This window comes from Rhinoderma darwinii, chromosome 2, assembly GCF_050947455.1.
Source record: "Rhinoderma darwinii isolate aRhiDar2 chromosome 2, aRhiDar2.hap1, whole genome shotgun sequence".
NCBI lineage: Eukaryota > Metazoa > Chordata > Amphibia > Anura > Rhinodermatidae > Rhinoderma > Rhinoderma darwinii.
This window is the reverse complement of record NC_134688.1, coordinates 385804598-385821050: the sequence shown is the minus strand read 5'-3', so window position 1 is coordinate 385821050 and position 16453 is coordinate 385804598. Positions and strand designations below refer to the sequence as shown.

The 16453-nt window shown below is 39.2% G+C and overlaps 1 protein-coding gene across 2 annotated transcripts in view; it reads right to left on the bottom strand.

The window, feature by feature from the left end:
* The window catches only part of ANOS1 (anosmin 1), a 164191-nt gene that overhangs the window by 50125 nt on the left and 97613 nt on the right, over window positions 1–16453 (bottom strand). For both annotated transcript variants that reach the window (XM_075853978.1, XM_075853979.1), the window contains exon 6: window positions 13160–13289. In XM_075853978.1, coding sequence (XP_075710093.1) covers window positions 13160–13289 — 130 coding nt within the window. The remainder of the gene's footprint in view (window positions 1–13159; window positions 13290–16453) is intronic.

Below are 16453 nucleotides of genomic sequence, written 5' to 3'. Positions count from 1 at the left end.
GAAAAAAACTCACGACATGTTCTATAATCGTGCGTTTTTCGCGCACTCACGCACCCATTGAAGTCAATGGGTGCGTGAAAACCACGCATGCCGCACGGAAGCACTTCCGTGCGAACTGCGTGATTCGCGCAAGAGCTGTCAAACTCCTGAATGTAAACAGAAAAGCACCACGTGCTTTTCTGTTTACAAACATCCAAACGGAGTGTCAAATTCGAGATGAGCGCACCGAACTTCACCGGGTTCGGCCAAACTCGTTTTGACCGAAACCGGTAAAAAATGTTCGGGTACGCGACGTCAGGAGACAGTCACTGTCCACGGTGCTGAAAGCGTTAAACTGGTTCAGCACCATGGACAGTGACTTCCGCTCCGAAAATCCATGAACCTGTAAAAAAAAAAAAGACGTTCTGACTTACCGATAACTCCGGTCCGACCTCCCGGGATGACAGTTTAGTCCAAGTGACAGCTGCAGCCAATCACAGGCCAAGCACAGGCTGCAGCCAATCACAGGCTGCAGCGGTCTCATGGACTGCGGCGTCATCCTGGGAGGTGGGGCCGGATGACAAGAGAGGGACGCGTCACCAAGGCAACGGCCGGGAGCCCGGACTGGGGGAAGCAGGAAGTTCTTGGTAAGTATGAAAGTCTTTTTTTATTCACAGGTTGGTGTATATTGTGTTCGGCATTCACTGTCGAGGGTGCTGAAAGAGTTACTGCCGATCAGTTAGCTCTTTCAGCACCTTGGACAGTGACGGGCGTCGACTAGCCTCATCTCTATGATGGCGGCTGCGTGAAAATCACACAGCCGCGCATCATACACGGATGACACACGGAGCTGCCAAGTGCCTTTTGCGCGCGCAAAACGCAGCGTTTTTTGCGCGCGCAAAACGCACACGCTCGTGTAAATGAGGCCTCAATATGAGGTTTATGCCTCAAGAAACAAATAGCTTTCTTTCAATTTATACATGAACTACTTTTTATAGGAATGTATCAGTGGACAGGCCATGCAGACCTTGGCTAAAAGTGGGAAACTGCATGAATGATAGTTTGTCCCCTATTTCATCATTGTTGGCGATATATCTGGTAAACTGTTCACTTTTTATACCCTCAAGTTGACAAGTGTTTGAATGAAGCGTCAAAATATCCCCAGCTTCATACCAACGTACACTTTTTCTACCAATGAATGCTCTTAATGTCTGTTATCATTTACACATTACACACTATGATTGTATCATTACACACCCTGAAGAAATCACTGAGTGTTTTACAGATCTCCGGTTTCCTGCGGTCACCACCAGAGAGAGCTTGAAATCTTACCGCACACTGTTTTATTATTGAATTCTATTTTAAAGTAGTATGCAGTAAGTTCCTATGTTCCCCCTAAAAGTGGCTTCAGAAGACCAGAATTTGATATCTATCAGGTGATTTGGAGCTCTGTAGCGGGATAGAGAAGCTCCAACCCCTATTAAGATATATTGAGAAATTAATCAGCAGAATTTGACCGCTTTAGATTAAAATAAAACACACACATACACAAAATAATGTTCAAGAGTGGACATTGTATTTAAGCTGTTTAATAAAGTAGGACCCCTGACATACTTTCTTGCAGTTCCAACCCTTTTGAAACAGGACTCTTCACCTTTCTAACGTGTTGGGTGGGAGGGAAATCTTGGCGCACAACTTCTGGCAGCGTGAAATGTGCAAATGTTATGTTCTGAAAATAATCTACCACAGTGATAGAATGTCATCAATCATTTTTATTTTTTTTCTGTTTGTTTTTCTTTGTTATTTTCCCGGTTTCCATTTTAAAACATGCGAATGACATGTAATGGATGAGAGAGCTTTTTTTTTTTTTTACCCTGTTGAGTACGCATATTATTATGAGATGGCAGAGGTGGACTCCCATTGTCAGCTGACTATAGCAAACAAATCTAATGGGGAGTTTTCATAATGGACTAATGCTTTAAATAATTTGATTTCTTATATATAAAATGTATTTCTCGCCTATGCTAGTGTTTGTACCTGTTGAATGAACAGATTTTGAAATTTGAGATGTTCAGAATGACTGAGTGCACAGGACAGTCAATTTACAATGCCATTAAGGTTACTCAGAGTTTAATGTCATCTAATAATGTCATAGAATAATGTGTGTTCTCTTGTGTCGTGACATTCACAAATGGATGACTATAAAATGCGAACAAATAGGGAGAATTTATGAAGTCCTCTATGCCAGCTTTCTGGTGTAGAAAAGTTGAAATGTGGGCAAAATGTTTTTTCTACTTCTCTGGAGCAAAGTGGAGGGGGCGAAATGAAAACTTTCATAAAATAGAACGCAAATCTACTGCAGATCATAACTGGAGTAGATTTTATTTTCTGGCGCATGGACAGCCAGGGATGGGCCTCATTTATTAAGAAGCATGCGTCTCTTATTAAATTAGGCACATTTTATGCCAACATTTTTAGATTAAGATTGGGGTATAAAACGCCAGTCTTGATAAATAATAATGGATTTGATACACACTAGATTCCGAACGGCCAATTATTTGCTGTAGTTGTATCTGCTACAGTGTCAACTGAGTTAGTAAATGCATTAACTTGATAAGTGAGCAGTTTGTGAGTAATATATTGATTCTTTTGTTGTGTCCATGTTTAATTGTTAACTGGGGCCTTTGAGTGCAGATAATGGCCAGAAAGTGGCTGATATATGTTAACATTTGACCTGCCTTTTATTTGAACTGAAAAAGACTAAACGGTTCCTGAAAACAAGATTTACATTGTGCTATTATGAGTTATTGGTATTTTATTTTTTCACTGAAGATGATCATTAAAGTAAGTAGTAAAGTTATGTGCTGCCCTTAAGAATATAAAATATGGATTTGTTAATTGTTATTATCCTAAAAGCATTCTTATTTATTCCCAATCACATTTGGTCTAGGGGTCTTGTAAAGAAAACAAAATGATGTAGCTACCAAAAAAAAAAGTTAACTGATGAAAGTTCCAGCATTAACAGAAAACAAGTGTGTGGGGGAGGGGTGGGAATTGAGTTAAGATGCTATAAAGGTTTGCATAAGGTTAATAGTTAATTTCAGACTTCATCAGTGTCCTTGTTATACATTTCAATATAATGAGGATTCCGTAATGTGTTGTCTGTGGTTGTGTTATCCCTTGTGAAAGGGTATTTTGTAGGTCATAAGGGGGTGTCTCACACATGAAATCATCTACTTTACGACTACTCAGAACTCCATTATTTTCTCAAGCTTTTTTTTATTTCGTGTTGAAGATACGTATTATGGGAAAGCTTGGGTGTACTCCCATTTTCCTCTGACTGCAGAAGACTTACATATAAATGGACAATTCCTTTAAGTCATTTGAGTCATTTGATTTTCTACATATAATATTTTTTCTAGTCTATGTTTTTGTATGTACCTGTTGATTAAATGGATGAATTGAATAGATTTTAAAATTTGGGTTGTTCTGAATGATTGAGGATACAGGACAGTCAATTTACAATGCCAATACAAGATTACTGCATTAAACATGAAGGCGGATGATGCAAGTTCTCCGCATTGAGTTTTATTCCCCAGGTATGAACTTTTATACAATTATTGTTCTGTATTATATACATTGCCGTTATTATACAGCTTTAGGCCTCATACACACTTGTTAAATGGATTCTGAATACAGAACCGAAAGTAATCTAAGGGCCTATAGTGTACCTTCATGTGCCTCAAATGTCATGTATGAAATATTTATATTCAATGACACTTATATGTACTATAAAAACTGTTTTTATTGTATTAAAAGGGCAAAAGGAGGAACAAAAATGTATGTGTATATATATATATATATATATATATATATATATATATATAGTTAGTGACTCGTAGTACAAAGAATACCAGTTTTCATCTGCTTACAATCAATACGTAGAACATGACGTAAAACCTCTCTGTTACTTGTTCTTTAAAGGCCGATGACAAACACATCCACGACACATACATTGTAAAGTAAAACTAGAAATACAAGTTATAGAAGGTGAACTGTCATTTATAGAAACCTAAAATATATGAAAGAAAACATAAAAGATAAATAAATGATATGTCGTCCAGAGCACAAAGTTCACATAGCATGCACACTATACAGTAGATATAAGTGTACATACATTTTATCTGAATTTACGCCAGTGGTAGCCATGTTTTGTGCTTCCCATTATGGGTATCTAACAACAACAATTAACAACTTAAAGGGGTTGTCTGCATTGTACAATTCCTTTTTTGTTAGAAGCTTCCCCTGAAAATAAATGGATTACATAGTGTCCCACTGCTGGGAACCCCAGGGATCAGCTGTAAACTAGGGCAATTGAAAAGGGTATTCTAAATCAGACAACCTTTCAAAGAGAATTTCACTTAAAACGAAAAAAAAAAAAATGGACTGTAAATTAATATGACTGCCATTACAGATCCTACAGAGGTTATCACCAAGTTTTGCTATACTCCTGGACTGTAAATATGGACAACTAAAATAGGTTCATGGTTTTATGCAAATTCATTGATAGCTACTTTGTGTTTTATAATAACATAGTTTGTAAGGCTGAAAAAAGACATATACGTCCATTTACTTCAGCCTATTATCCTGTAATGTTGATCCAGATTTGCAGTTCTATGCCCTTCTATGTCTGTCTAGAAACCGTCTTACACTTGACATAGAGGATGCCACCTTGTTATAGTTACGGGTCCTGGGTATAAATAGTTCATAAGAGAGATCACTGTATTGACCTTTGATATATTTATACATAGTTATTAGGTCAACCCTCAGTCTTCTTTTATTTAAACTAAATAAGCCTAATTTTGATGGGTACTGTAATTCAACCCTTCCATTTATTACTTTAGTTGCCCACCTTTGAACCCGCTCACGCTTTGCTATGTATTTATTTTGCACCGGTGCCCAAAACTGTTTGCAATATTCCATGAGCATTCTTAATAAAGATTTAGAACTATGTTCTCTTAACATTCATCTATGCCCTTTTGATGCGCCCAATGATCTTATTTGCCTTGGCAACAGCTGCCTGACACTGGTTGCTACAGGAAAGTTTACTGTCCAATAACATTTTTAAGTTCTTTTCTATGTCCGTTTTACCCAGTGTTTTCCCATTTAGTGTGTAATGGGGACATGCATTTTCCCTTCTCAAGTGCATAACCTTACATTTTTCAGTGTTAAACCTCATTTGCCACTTCTTTACCCAGCCTCCAACATTTCCAGATCCATTTGTAACAGAATATTGTTTTCCTTTGTGTTAATTACTTTACACCGTTTAGTATCATCTGCAAAAATGTTAATTTTACTGGGCAATTCCTCTACAAGGTCATTAATAAATATATTAGACTACGATCTTAATTAAGATTAGATTAAGGTACCTCTGTGGTACCCCACTAGTAATGGTGACCCAGTCTGAGTATGACTGTTACTAACCACATGCTGTTTTCTATTACTGAGCCAGTTACCCACTTACACACATTTTCCCACAGTCCCATCATTGCAACTTCATGTACCAACCTTTTATGCGGCACAGTATTAATTCTTTTGAAAAATCAAGATATATGACATCCAATGATTCACCCCAGTCCTGTCTAGAACTCTTCATAAAGGTTTATCAGATTAGTTTGATAGGACCGATCCCTCAAAAAAAACATGGAGTTATAAGTTTATTTTCATTGAGATACTCTAGGATAGCATCTCTAAGAAAAAACGACAAAGAATTTGCCCACAATGGGAGGCCAAGCTTACAAGTTTATAGTCACTGGGCTCACATTTTGACCCCTTTTCATACTGGCACGACATTTGTAAGTGCCAGCCCTGTGGAATAAACCCTGTCATTATAGAATCCTAAAATATTAGAATTAATGGTCTGTCTATCACTGTACTTAATTCCTTTAGAACACATTTCAAATCCTTATTTTCAAGATTTTAGTTATCAATTAGTAAACGGAAGATTGCTTGCTTACAGAAGCTGAAAACCGTACATACATTCTAACAACTAAACAACTAGAAACAATTGTACCTAGTTCATCAATTGCTAGAATGTGTTAAGGCCCGGGCCAAGTTACACGGGCCAATTATTGGGCAAACTAGCGTTTATATGAACTCTCGCTCACAATCATTGCCCCGTTTAAACAGTACAACGATGAGCCGATGAGCGAGCAAACACTGATCGTATCGTTTATGCAGCTCATCTCTCTGTGAAAATTAAAAAAAAGCTGGTTCATCGGCTGATTGTATAGTTTATGCAGAGTTAAATATTATAATTGTCGGCAGCACATCTCCCTGTGTAAACTAGGAGATGTGATGCCGACATGATGGTAATGTATGGGGACGAAACATAGTAGTAACGATCGCTCGTTCCCATACATTACCAAGCATTGCTCCTTGTAAAAAGAGCAAACAAGCGCTGACCAACGAGTTGTCTCGTTGAAAGGCGCTCGTTTTTACAGCCCATATCAGGCTGTGTAATAGGACCCTAAGTGTAGGAAAAAAGAATCAGCCTGAAGCCCAGCGTGTTTAGTTCACAGAGAATTGACTTGATTAGACAGAACTTTAGCATATTCTCAGCCGTAAGAGTTTTCAGCCTTTAGGACTCATGCACACGACCATAAGGGTTTTCACTGTCTGCAAATATGGATCCACAAATACGGATGCACATCCGTAGCCATCCACAATTGTGGAAGCGCCCATAGACTTCTATAGGGGGAATCTGTGCCGAAATTGCGGACAAGAATAGGACATGTTATATATTTTGCGGATCATTTCTATGGCTCAGACACACATCCATAAATATACAGAAAGGAGTCTATGGCCTATAGAAATTAACTACTTCATGCACCAGGACGCACCGATACGTCCTGGTGCAGGGGGAGAAGTATGGAGCCCACTCATGCGCTCCATAAAAATTTCATAAAAAGTGATCAAAAAGTTGTATGTACCAACAAATGATACCAATAAAAACTACAGCTCGTCCCGCAAACAATAAGCTCTCACACCGCTCAATGCATGGAAAAATAAAAAAAAGTTACAGCTCTCAGAATGTGGTGAAACAAAACAATTTTTTTTTTTCAAGAAATTTTTTTTTTTTTAAAGTAGTAAATTAGAAAAAAAAATCTACAGTGAAGGAAATAAGTATTTGATCCCTTGCTGATTTTGTAAGTTTGCCCACTGTCAAAGACATGAACAGTCTAAAATTTTAGGCTAGGTTAATTTTACCAGTGAGAGATAGATTATATTAAAAAAATAACAGAAAATCACATAGTCAAAATTATATATATTTATTTGCATTGTGCACAGAGAAATAAGTATTTGATCCCCTACCAACCATTAAGAGTTCAGCCTCCTCCAGACAAGTTACACGCTCCAAATCAACTTGGTGCCTGCATTAAAGACAGCTGTCTTAAATGGTCACCTGTATAAAAGACTCCTGTCCACAGACTCAATTAATCAGTCTGACTCTAACCTCTACAACATGGGTAAGACCAAAGAGCTTTCTAAGGATGTCAGGGACAAGATCATAGACCTGCACAAGGCTGGAATGGGCTACAAAACCATAAGTAAGACATTGGGTGAGAAGGAGACAACTGTTGGTGCAATAGTAAGAAAATGGAAGACATACAAAATGACTGTCAATCGACATCGATCTGGGGCTCCATGCAAAATCTCACCTTGTGGGGTATCCTTGATCCTGAGGAAGGTGTGAGCTCAGCCGAAAACTACACGGGGGGAACTTGTTAATGATCTCAAGGCAGCTGGGACCACAGTCACCAAGAAAACCATTGGTAACACATTACGCCGTAATGGATTAAAATCCTGCAGTGCAAGCAAGGTCACCCTGCTCAAGAAGGCACATGTACAGGCCCGTCTGAAGTTTGCAAATGAACATCTGGATGATTCTGAGAGTGATTGGGAGAAGGTGCTGTGGTCAGATGAGACTAAAATTGAGCTCTTTGGCATTAACTCAACTCGCCGTGTTTGGAGGAAGAGAAATGCTGCCTATGACCCAAAGAACACCGTCCCCACTGTCAAGCATGGAGGTGGAAACATTATGTTTTGAGGGTGTTTCTCTGCTAAGGGCACAGGACTACTTCACCGCATCAATGGGAGAATGGATGGAGCCATGTACCGTCAAATCCTGAGTGACAACCTCCTTCCCTCCATCAGGACATTAAAAATGGCTCGTGGCTGGGTCTTCCAGCATGACAATGGCCCGAAACATACAGCCAAGGCAACAAAGGAGTGGCTCAAAAAGAAGCACATTAAGGTCATGGAGTGGCCTAGCCAGTCTCCAGACCTTAATCCCATCGAAAACTTATGGAGAGAGCTGAAGATCCAAGTTGCCAAGCGACAGCCTCGAAATCTTAATGATTTACAGATGATCTGCAAAGAGGAGTGGGCCAAAATTCCATCTAACATGTGCGCAAACCTCATCATCAACTACAAAAAAACGTCTGACTGCTGTGCTTGCCAACAAGGATTTTGCCACCAAGTATTAAGTCTTGTTTGCCAAAGGGATCAAATACTTATTTCCCTGTGCACAATGCAAATAAATATATATAATTTTGACTATGTGATTTTCAGTTTTTTTTTAAATATAATATATCTCTCACTGGTAAAATTACCCTAGCCTAAAAATTCTAGACTGTTCATGTCTTTGACAATGGGCAAACTTACAAAATCAGCAAGGGATCAAATACTTATTTCCTTCACTGTATATAAATTTGATATCACCATATTCGTATTGAGATGCAGAATAATGTTAAGTTGTTGTTTTTACCACACGGTGAAAGACGTAAAAATGAAACCCAAAAATAATGAAGGAATCGCAGTTTTTTTCCAATTTCAGCCGCAAACAATTTTTTTTCAGCTTCCCAGTACATTATTCTTTTGTCCCCCTACGGGACTTGAACATGCAATTCTTGATCACTTACATAATACAGTGCAATGCACCTGTATTGCTGTGTATTATTGCTCATCAGTGTTTTACTGACAGGCAGCCTATCAGACCCTGCCTCAGGAAAGGCCTAAAAGGATCACATTTATGGCAGAACAGGGTACTTTTGTTTGGCCCCTGGCTGCCATGGAAACCCATTGGCACCCCACGATTGCTATGTGAGGGGCGTTGATGGGATTACATAAAGAGCACCTTCTCTCTGCAATAAAACCTTTACTTACCTTAATCCGAGTTATCTCTAATCCTGGCGGTTGCAGCAGGGTGTGGGAAGTATCAGTTCTTCCCACCGTAATAGTGCAGAAAAAGGTTAATCTAGAGGATCTTGTGCAGATTATTGTGATCACTTTTATAATCATTCTACCACAGTAAATGCTGCTAATGTTTTAATATCACTATTCTGTTATATAGACATATTTTGCTCATTATCTTTATCATTAATTATGGTTTTCCAATTTGTGTAAAAACAATTTATCTGTCTGAATTTTAAGTTGTCCAGACAAAAAATACTAAAAGAAAAAGAGGTTAATAACCCTGGTACGGATTTAGGTGCCAATTACAAGTTCATGTTCTGTAACTTTAAAACCATCATGATGATTAAATGGTAAAGGAAATGGTTAGTTTGTTCCAGTATATTGCTCATGTACAAGAAAGAGTATTTTCTACATCTGGAATGGCTGGAGACATGTAGGATGTTAGGAATGTAACAGATGGGCATTTGTATAAATAGAAAGCAAATATAACCAGTGTTCTGAACCACAATCCATGATCCTGGCAATAATTTACTATAATGCGTCATATTCAGGGTGAAAGCTTCTAATTAATACTAACAGTTTATTCAGCAGAGTTAGACAGCTAATTATTGAACGTCAAGTTAGGAAACGACATGGATCATATCAATAGATTCAAGCAATTATGAGCGATGAGGATCTGCAGTCACTATTATAAAACTTAGATCAAAATGTCCCTCAGGATACTGTATTTCAACACTAAAACTTTGTTTTTATAGAATGCTATAGATCAGCTACTATATTTAAAACAGTATAATACCTAACAAGAGCAGTCAAAGATTAACAGGAAGTTGGCAGGAGGGAGAACAGAGAAGACACAAGGAATTTTAATGAAGTCTGGGTGACCTTGTGACTAAATAATAGCTACATAGTTGCTGAAAATGTCTGCTGTAATTTATCTAATTTAAAAAGTCAGGTCAGGAGTATAAATGGCAGATAGGTAAAAAAAAATATATAAAACAATAAAAAAAAAATCCTTACTTTTGATAGAATCAGAGCATAGGCCATGTCCGTATAGTACATGCCCATATTTTGTATTTACCAAATATGGGCATTTGCAACACAGAAAAACTGTATATGGCGAAAAAACGCGTTTGATTTACAGAACTGATAGTTCTCACAGTATGAAGAACCTAGTATATATTAGTGCGTAAAATATTTCACAGTAAGGAAACTAAGTGCACACTGCTTGTTAAATGTTTGTTGCAGTGTTTCACAATTAGAAACCCTTACATTTGTATAAGTTCAACTAATGAAATGGATTTGCCATTGTATCCTAAAGTAAGTGATATACTAGTAAACATAAAATGTCAAATATATTGTCCCCTTTCGCTAATTGGAAACCATCAACAAGTGGCTGTTGATGGACAGGTTACTGACATGTATTTTTATTTAAGGGCGGGTTCACACATGGCGGAATTCCACTTAAATTCCGCTGCGGACACTCCGCAGCGTTAATCCGCAGCGGAGCCGTTTCTCCATTGACTTTCACTTTAATTTAGCAGTGTTCGTTTACACGATGCGTACAATTCCGCTGCGGAGCATAGGCTGCGGAGCGGAATTTGGTGTCCGCAGCATGCTCTGTCTGTTGCGGAGCAGTGGCGGACTCATGGCGGAATTTCTCCATTGACTTCAATGGAGATTCTAAGTTCCGCAATGAAGTCCGCAGCTGTCATGCACATGTCATGTGTGCTGCGGATGCGTCTTGCTTTTTTAACTTGACATTTCTTCATTCTGGCTGGACCTAGGTATTTCTAGGTCTACAGCCAGACTGAGGAAGTCAATGGGGCTCCCGTAATGACGGGAGCGTTGCTAGGAGACGTCTGTAAATAGTCACTGTCCAGGGTGCTGAAAGAGTTAAGCGATCGGCAGTAACTGTTTCTGCACCCGGGACAGTGACTACCGATCCCAATATACATGTATCTGTAAAAAAACATATAAGTTCATACTTACCGAGAACTCCCTTCGTCTGTCTCCAGTCCGGCCTCCCAGGATGACGTTTCAGTGTAAGTGACGGCTGCAGCCAATCACAGGCCAAGCACAGGCTGCAGCGGTCACATGGACTGGCGCGTCATCCAGGGAGGTCGGGCTGGATGCCGAAAGAGGGACGCGTCACCAAGACAACGGCCGGTAAGTATGAAAATCGTTTACTTTCACTAGGGAAAGTGCTGTCCCTTCTCTCTATCCTGCACTGATAGGGAGAAGGGAAGCACTTTTCCCGCAGTCTGCAGCAGCTAGTCCGCATCAATGTACTGCACATTTTGTGCAGATCCGCTGCAGAATCTGCAACGCAGATTCTGTGCGGCATCGATGCGGACAGTTGCGGAGGAATTCCGCCATGTGTGGTCATGCCCTAACACTATGCTGTACTGACTTTCTGCCTTCCATCTTTAGGTCACAAGGGCTGATTTAAGCTGCCCATTTTAGCTGCCAGTGCACCAACAATTTCCCCTACCCCATCGGACATAAAATAAAAAGATATATATCCTCACGCCACCGCTCCTCTTTGCTTCTCCTCTACAGGTCCTCACCATGCTGCGGTTAATACAAGGTCCGGATGGTGAGCAGCGTCAGAACTCAACATACTAAATGCTGCGTCACAAACAACGTCCTGACACTGCCCGTGGTCAGAACCTCTTATGGTTTATTTATAAGGGGGGGAGCAAAATACAGGGCCAAGAATGGGTCTCTACCTTGGTGCTAGCGTAGATTTCTGTTATAATTTATTTTAGTCTTCTGGCTTAAATTTTTAATAAATTTCTTGGCCCGCAGCGCCTTGTCCCTTTTATTAGACCACGCCCATTTTCACAAAAGTACTGCAAGAAGGCCAAAATTCGCAATTTACAAGAGGTAGAAAGGTTGATAAATTCCCCCCTTAAAGCGTACTTGCCGTTTCAGGTGACTTTTCAGAATAAGATGTCATATGTGTATAGTCAAGGAATAACACTATTTCTAGCCACTATATGACTTGTATTTTGCATTTTTTTTTTTTTAGCAGTTTTCCCCTCTGCCGGCTCTCTCTCTAATTCTCAGTGGTCTTTGAGCTAGTGGGCGGAGACTAACTGCTATCATGTCTTCTATTCACTGCACAGAGAAAAGAGGGGAATCCTGCTCTCGTATCTCTATCTATCACATATATAAAAGCTGCTGCAGCATGGAGGACATCATCAGTATTGAGCAGTGTAGCTTAGAATCCAGCACTGGGTTGACATATCACACTTGCTTGGAAGCAGCTGCAGAAGCGTCTCTGTGTGTCTCTCTGCCTCCACCTCCCCACTACATAGACTACTATGGGCACCTGTAACCTGATCACTCAGTGAACTTATAGTCAATCTTATCTTGAGAAGACGGCTTTAGCAGTAAATTCGGAGTGAATTAGCAGTTAGTAGGGAAGGGGGAGGGAAGGAGCTTTAATGTAGAGAAAGGCATTTTTCTCCAATAAGATGTATTACAAAGTTTATTATATTCGATAGTACTATTGATATAAGCAATGTTTGTTCAAAGTGCAGTGCCTATTTAAAATACCTTCTTCTTTGACAACACTGAGTGTTTGTGCCCTGGGTCCCAGCCTGTGGCTGGCACTTTTAAGGGAGTATGTGACTGAATGCACTGTTACGGGTCCAAGTCACTGCTCGGTTAAGGCGGTAGAATTGATAGATAGATAGATAGATAGATAGATAGATAGATAGATAGATAGATAGATAGATAGATAGATAGATAGATAGATATGAGAGAGAGAGATAGATAGATAGATAGATAGATAGATAGATAGATAGATAGATAGATAGATAGATAGATAGATAGATAGATAGATAGATAGATAGATTTAGATATAAATAAAATGATTAATTCTGCAAAATCTTGAGCCTTGAATAGTGCCACTAACCTTTAGATGAGCGGAAGTGTTTGCTGGGTGCTGTAAAGCCTCTTGTTCCATGCACATTAACAGCAGCCACTCTGAACTGGTACCACCTGCTCGGTCTGACATCAGAGAGCTGTACCCTTTCATCTGTGGACTGATCAAGAAAATTCCATACTGATTAGATTTAAATAGAAGCAATATGCTTGTTACTCACACAATAAAAAGTGATTAGGAAATAATTAAATACATCTTTTACATTTACATTTTTATGTTTTATATATATATATATATATATATATATATATATATATATATATATATATATATATATATATATAAAAAATGTCTGGATATGTTGTGATCTTTATTTATTTATTTTTTCAAACTTCAGATATTTTGTAAATGTTACCAAAATACACTAAATGAATATCAGGCTGGGTTCACACAGAGTTTTTTGACTAAACTCTGCAAAAACCGGCCGAAAATGCCTCCCATTGATTTCAATAGGAGGCGGAGGCGTCTTTTTCCCACAAGCCGTAAAACCGTCTCGCGGGAGAAAGAAAGGATGTGCCCTATCTTCGGGCGTTTACGCCTCTGACTTCCCATTGACATCAATGGGAGGTAGAGAAAGCGTATTTCATGGAGTTTTATGCCCGCGGCGCTCAATGGCCGTGGGAGAAAAACGCCGTGAAAATCAGCGTGCAGGCAGAGGAAAATCTGCCTCAAACTTCAAAACTGAATTTTGAGGCAGAATTTCTGCCTGCAAAAAACTCTGTGTGAGGCCTTACACTAAAATAATTATTTCCTAAATGTTTGTATTTTAATATATGGCTACAGATAGAAAAGGTTCAAATGAAATATTATTCCTATAATCATATTAGTATATTCGTGTATATATTTGATGAGTATTTCTGCCTAGAATAAAGGTAGGTAGGTAGGTAGGTAGGTAAATCTAAGTCTACAGTTGTCCTCTACTGTCAAGCCGTTGACAAGTTGTTGTCCACAGAGTATAAATCCATCCTTTTCACTGCAATTTTTTGAAAAAAACGTATAAAAATCGCTGCACCCAAATATTCAGAATCTGTGTCACACAGATCCAAAATTCAGTGCCAATATAAATTGATGAACCCACACTCTACATGTGTGTGCCTACGACTTTATATAGAGGCATAGAAAGAATGATTGACAGCACTCCTAGACAGGAATATGCAAATGCTATAAGGGTTTGGGACGGATATCCCACAATACAGTATAGTAGAAAAACCAAAGCACTCTATAGAAATGATGGACATAGAAATAGATTTTCTCAAAGCATTGGTTTTTTATTCAAAGTAATTAAACTTTCTGTTATGTTGTTTTTTATCAAAGCGCACGCATGTGGGTGATTGAACTGATTGCTCCCAGAGCACCCTGGGCTATAAGAAGGTCCCAGCCCCATCCTTCGATGCCTGAGCATCGTTGTCATATCCTAAGTTTGTCCTGTAAATGGTCCCCTAGTGTTTCCTGCTCCCAGTGTTCCCTGTTCCTGTATCCTGTAACCTGTATCCTCATCTAGTGCCGTGCTGAGCTGTAATCGTGCTGTGCTGTATACCACACCTGTCCTGCTACTCCACGCCTGACGTCTACCTGCTGCCTAGTCCCAGCCAAGCCTGCCTTGCTACTGTCACAGGTACCCTATACGAACGATAGACTTTAACCTGTGCCCTGTTGGCCAGCTTAAATACAGCCAAGGCGGTACGGCCCAGTGGGTCCACCAACCCTACGAGTGCTTGCGTTTTTCCACTTTACTTTATATGGAGGCACACAGAGTTTTCATCACAATTCCTCATGGAGGTATATATGTTGCACATTGACTACAGTACCTGCGGACCGGTAGTGCACTCTATTCGTTGCCATTGAGGTCTGTGCACATGCAATTTTGTGTTCTTTACATTACGCATACTTTTATTTATTTTTTTGTTAAATGTATGCATTACTGCATCAAAACTTCCCTGTGTGAACTAGTTTCTTAGAGATCCATTTCGGAGAAAGCTAGATGACAACCAATACATTATAGCACCGAAATGTATTTTCGCCCTCCTTTTATAGAGTTCTGAATTACAAATCTGGCAATTTTATTAATGACAAATCCGCTTAGCTATCCGGTGATACAAGTGATATATCATTCAGGCATGTAGAAAAGCTGGATGACAATCGGCTTGAAAGATAAAATGGTCACCATGTTTGTTGTCACCCAGCTTTCTCATCAACAGATAAAACTTAAATCCAGATGAAAAGAATTAGTAGCAATGAAACAAAAAATACCAACCCATGGACCCATTTACATAGATGCTTATTTTTTTTATTTACTTTTTAAAAGGGGGTGGGGTGGAAATACTCTTTAAGCACCTGTAATAATTTGGATTAATGTAACCGTTAATAGTGGATAACAATTTAAATGTCAATTTATCTTCTGCCAACATCAATAGAACCCAACTTAAAATAACTGCACAAACCATTGAAATTTATAACCTGTAAAAACGGGCACAAGTAAGTTCAATGCTCGCTCATAGTTTCCTTGCTACATAATTGATCATTTACAATGTACTGTATAGCGCAGTGTTATTCGAATGGTTTATATTTATTATTTTAGCCTCGTCATCCAAGCATTGCTGCTGCAAATGTGTTTTATTTGGCCATCGAGGAAGGGGCTGACTGAGAATCAATGGATTTATAAACCGACCATTCAATGACCCCATTAGTTTAATGTATGTCTTTGGCTTAATGTGTGTGACTAGGTAACCACCATGCAGGTCAAATGCATTCAAACACTGTGTGGCCCTTCTCATTGCTCCTTCTATTTGCTCAATGCTTCTTATCTCTACAGAGGTTTATCCCCATGAAAGAAGTTATCCTCAAGTGTCTGCTGAAATTATTACTATGTCTGGTGGTTAAGCTCAAGTTACTTAAACAAAGTACAGAAACTAATTACAGAAAATACATCCTTATTTTAGTGGTATAGCTAGGAGGGGGTCTGGTGGACCATAAATCCTGGGTGCCACTCTGCTTTGGCCTGGATATTAGGATGCTTAAGGGTTTGTCCACACACAACGGAATTGCTTCAGAATATTTCTGCAGCAATACTATTGAATGTTGCAGACTTTCCACAGCGTGTGGATGTAGTGCGTATTTTGCTGCATTTTTCACAATGCTGGGAGATGGTGATATCTCCTCTGAAAAACGCAGCAATTCTGTCTACATTCCGCAGCAGGAAATGACATGCTGCAGTCCGAAAATTACGCACCGCAGGTAAATTTTGGCTCGGAATTTGTACGCAGC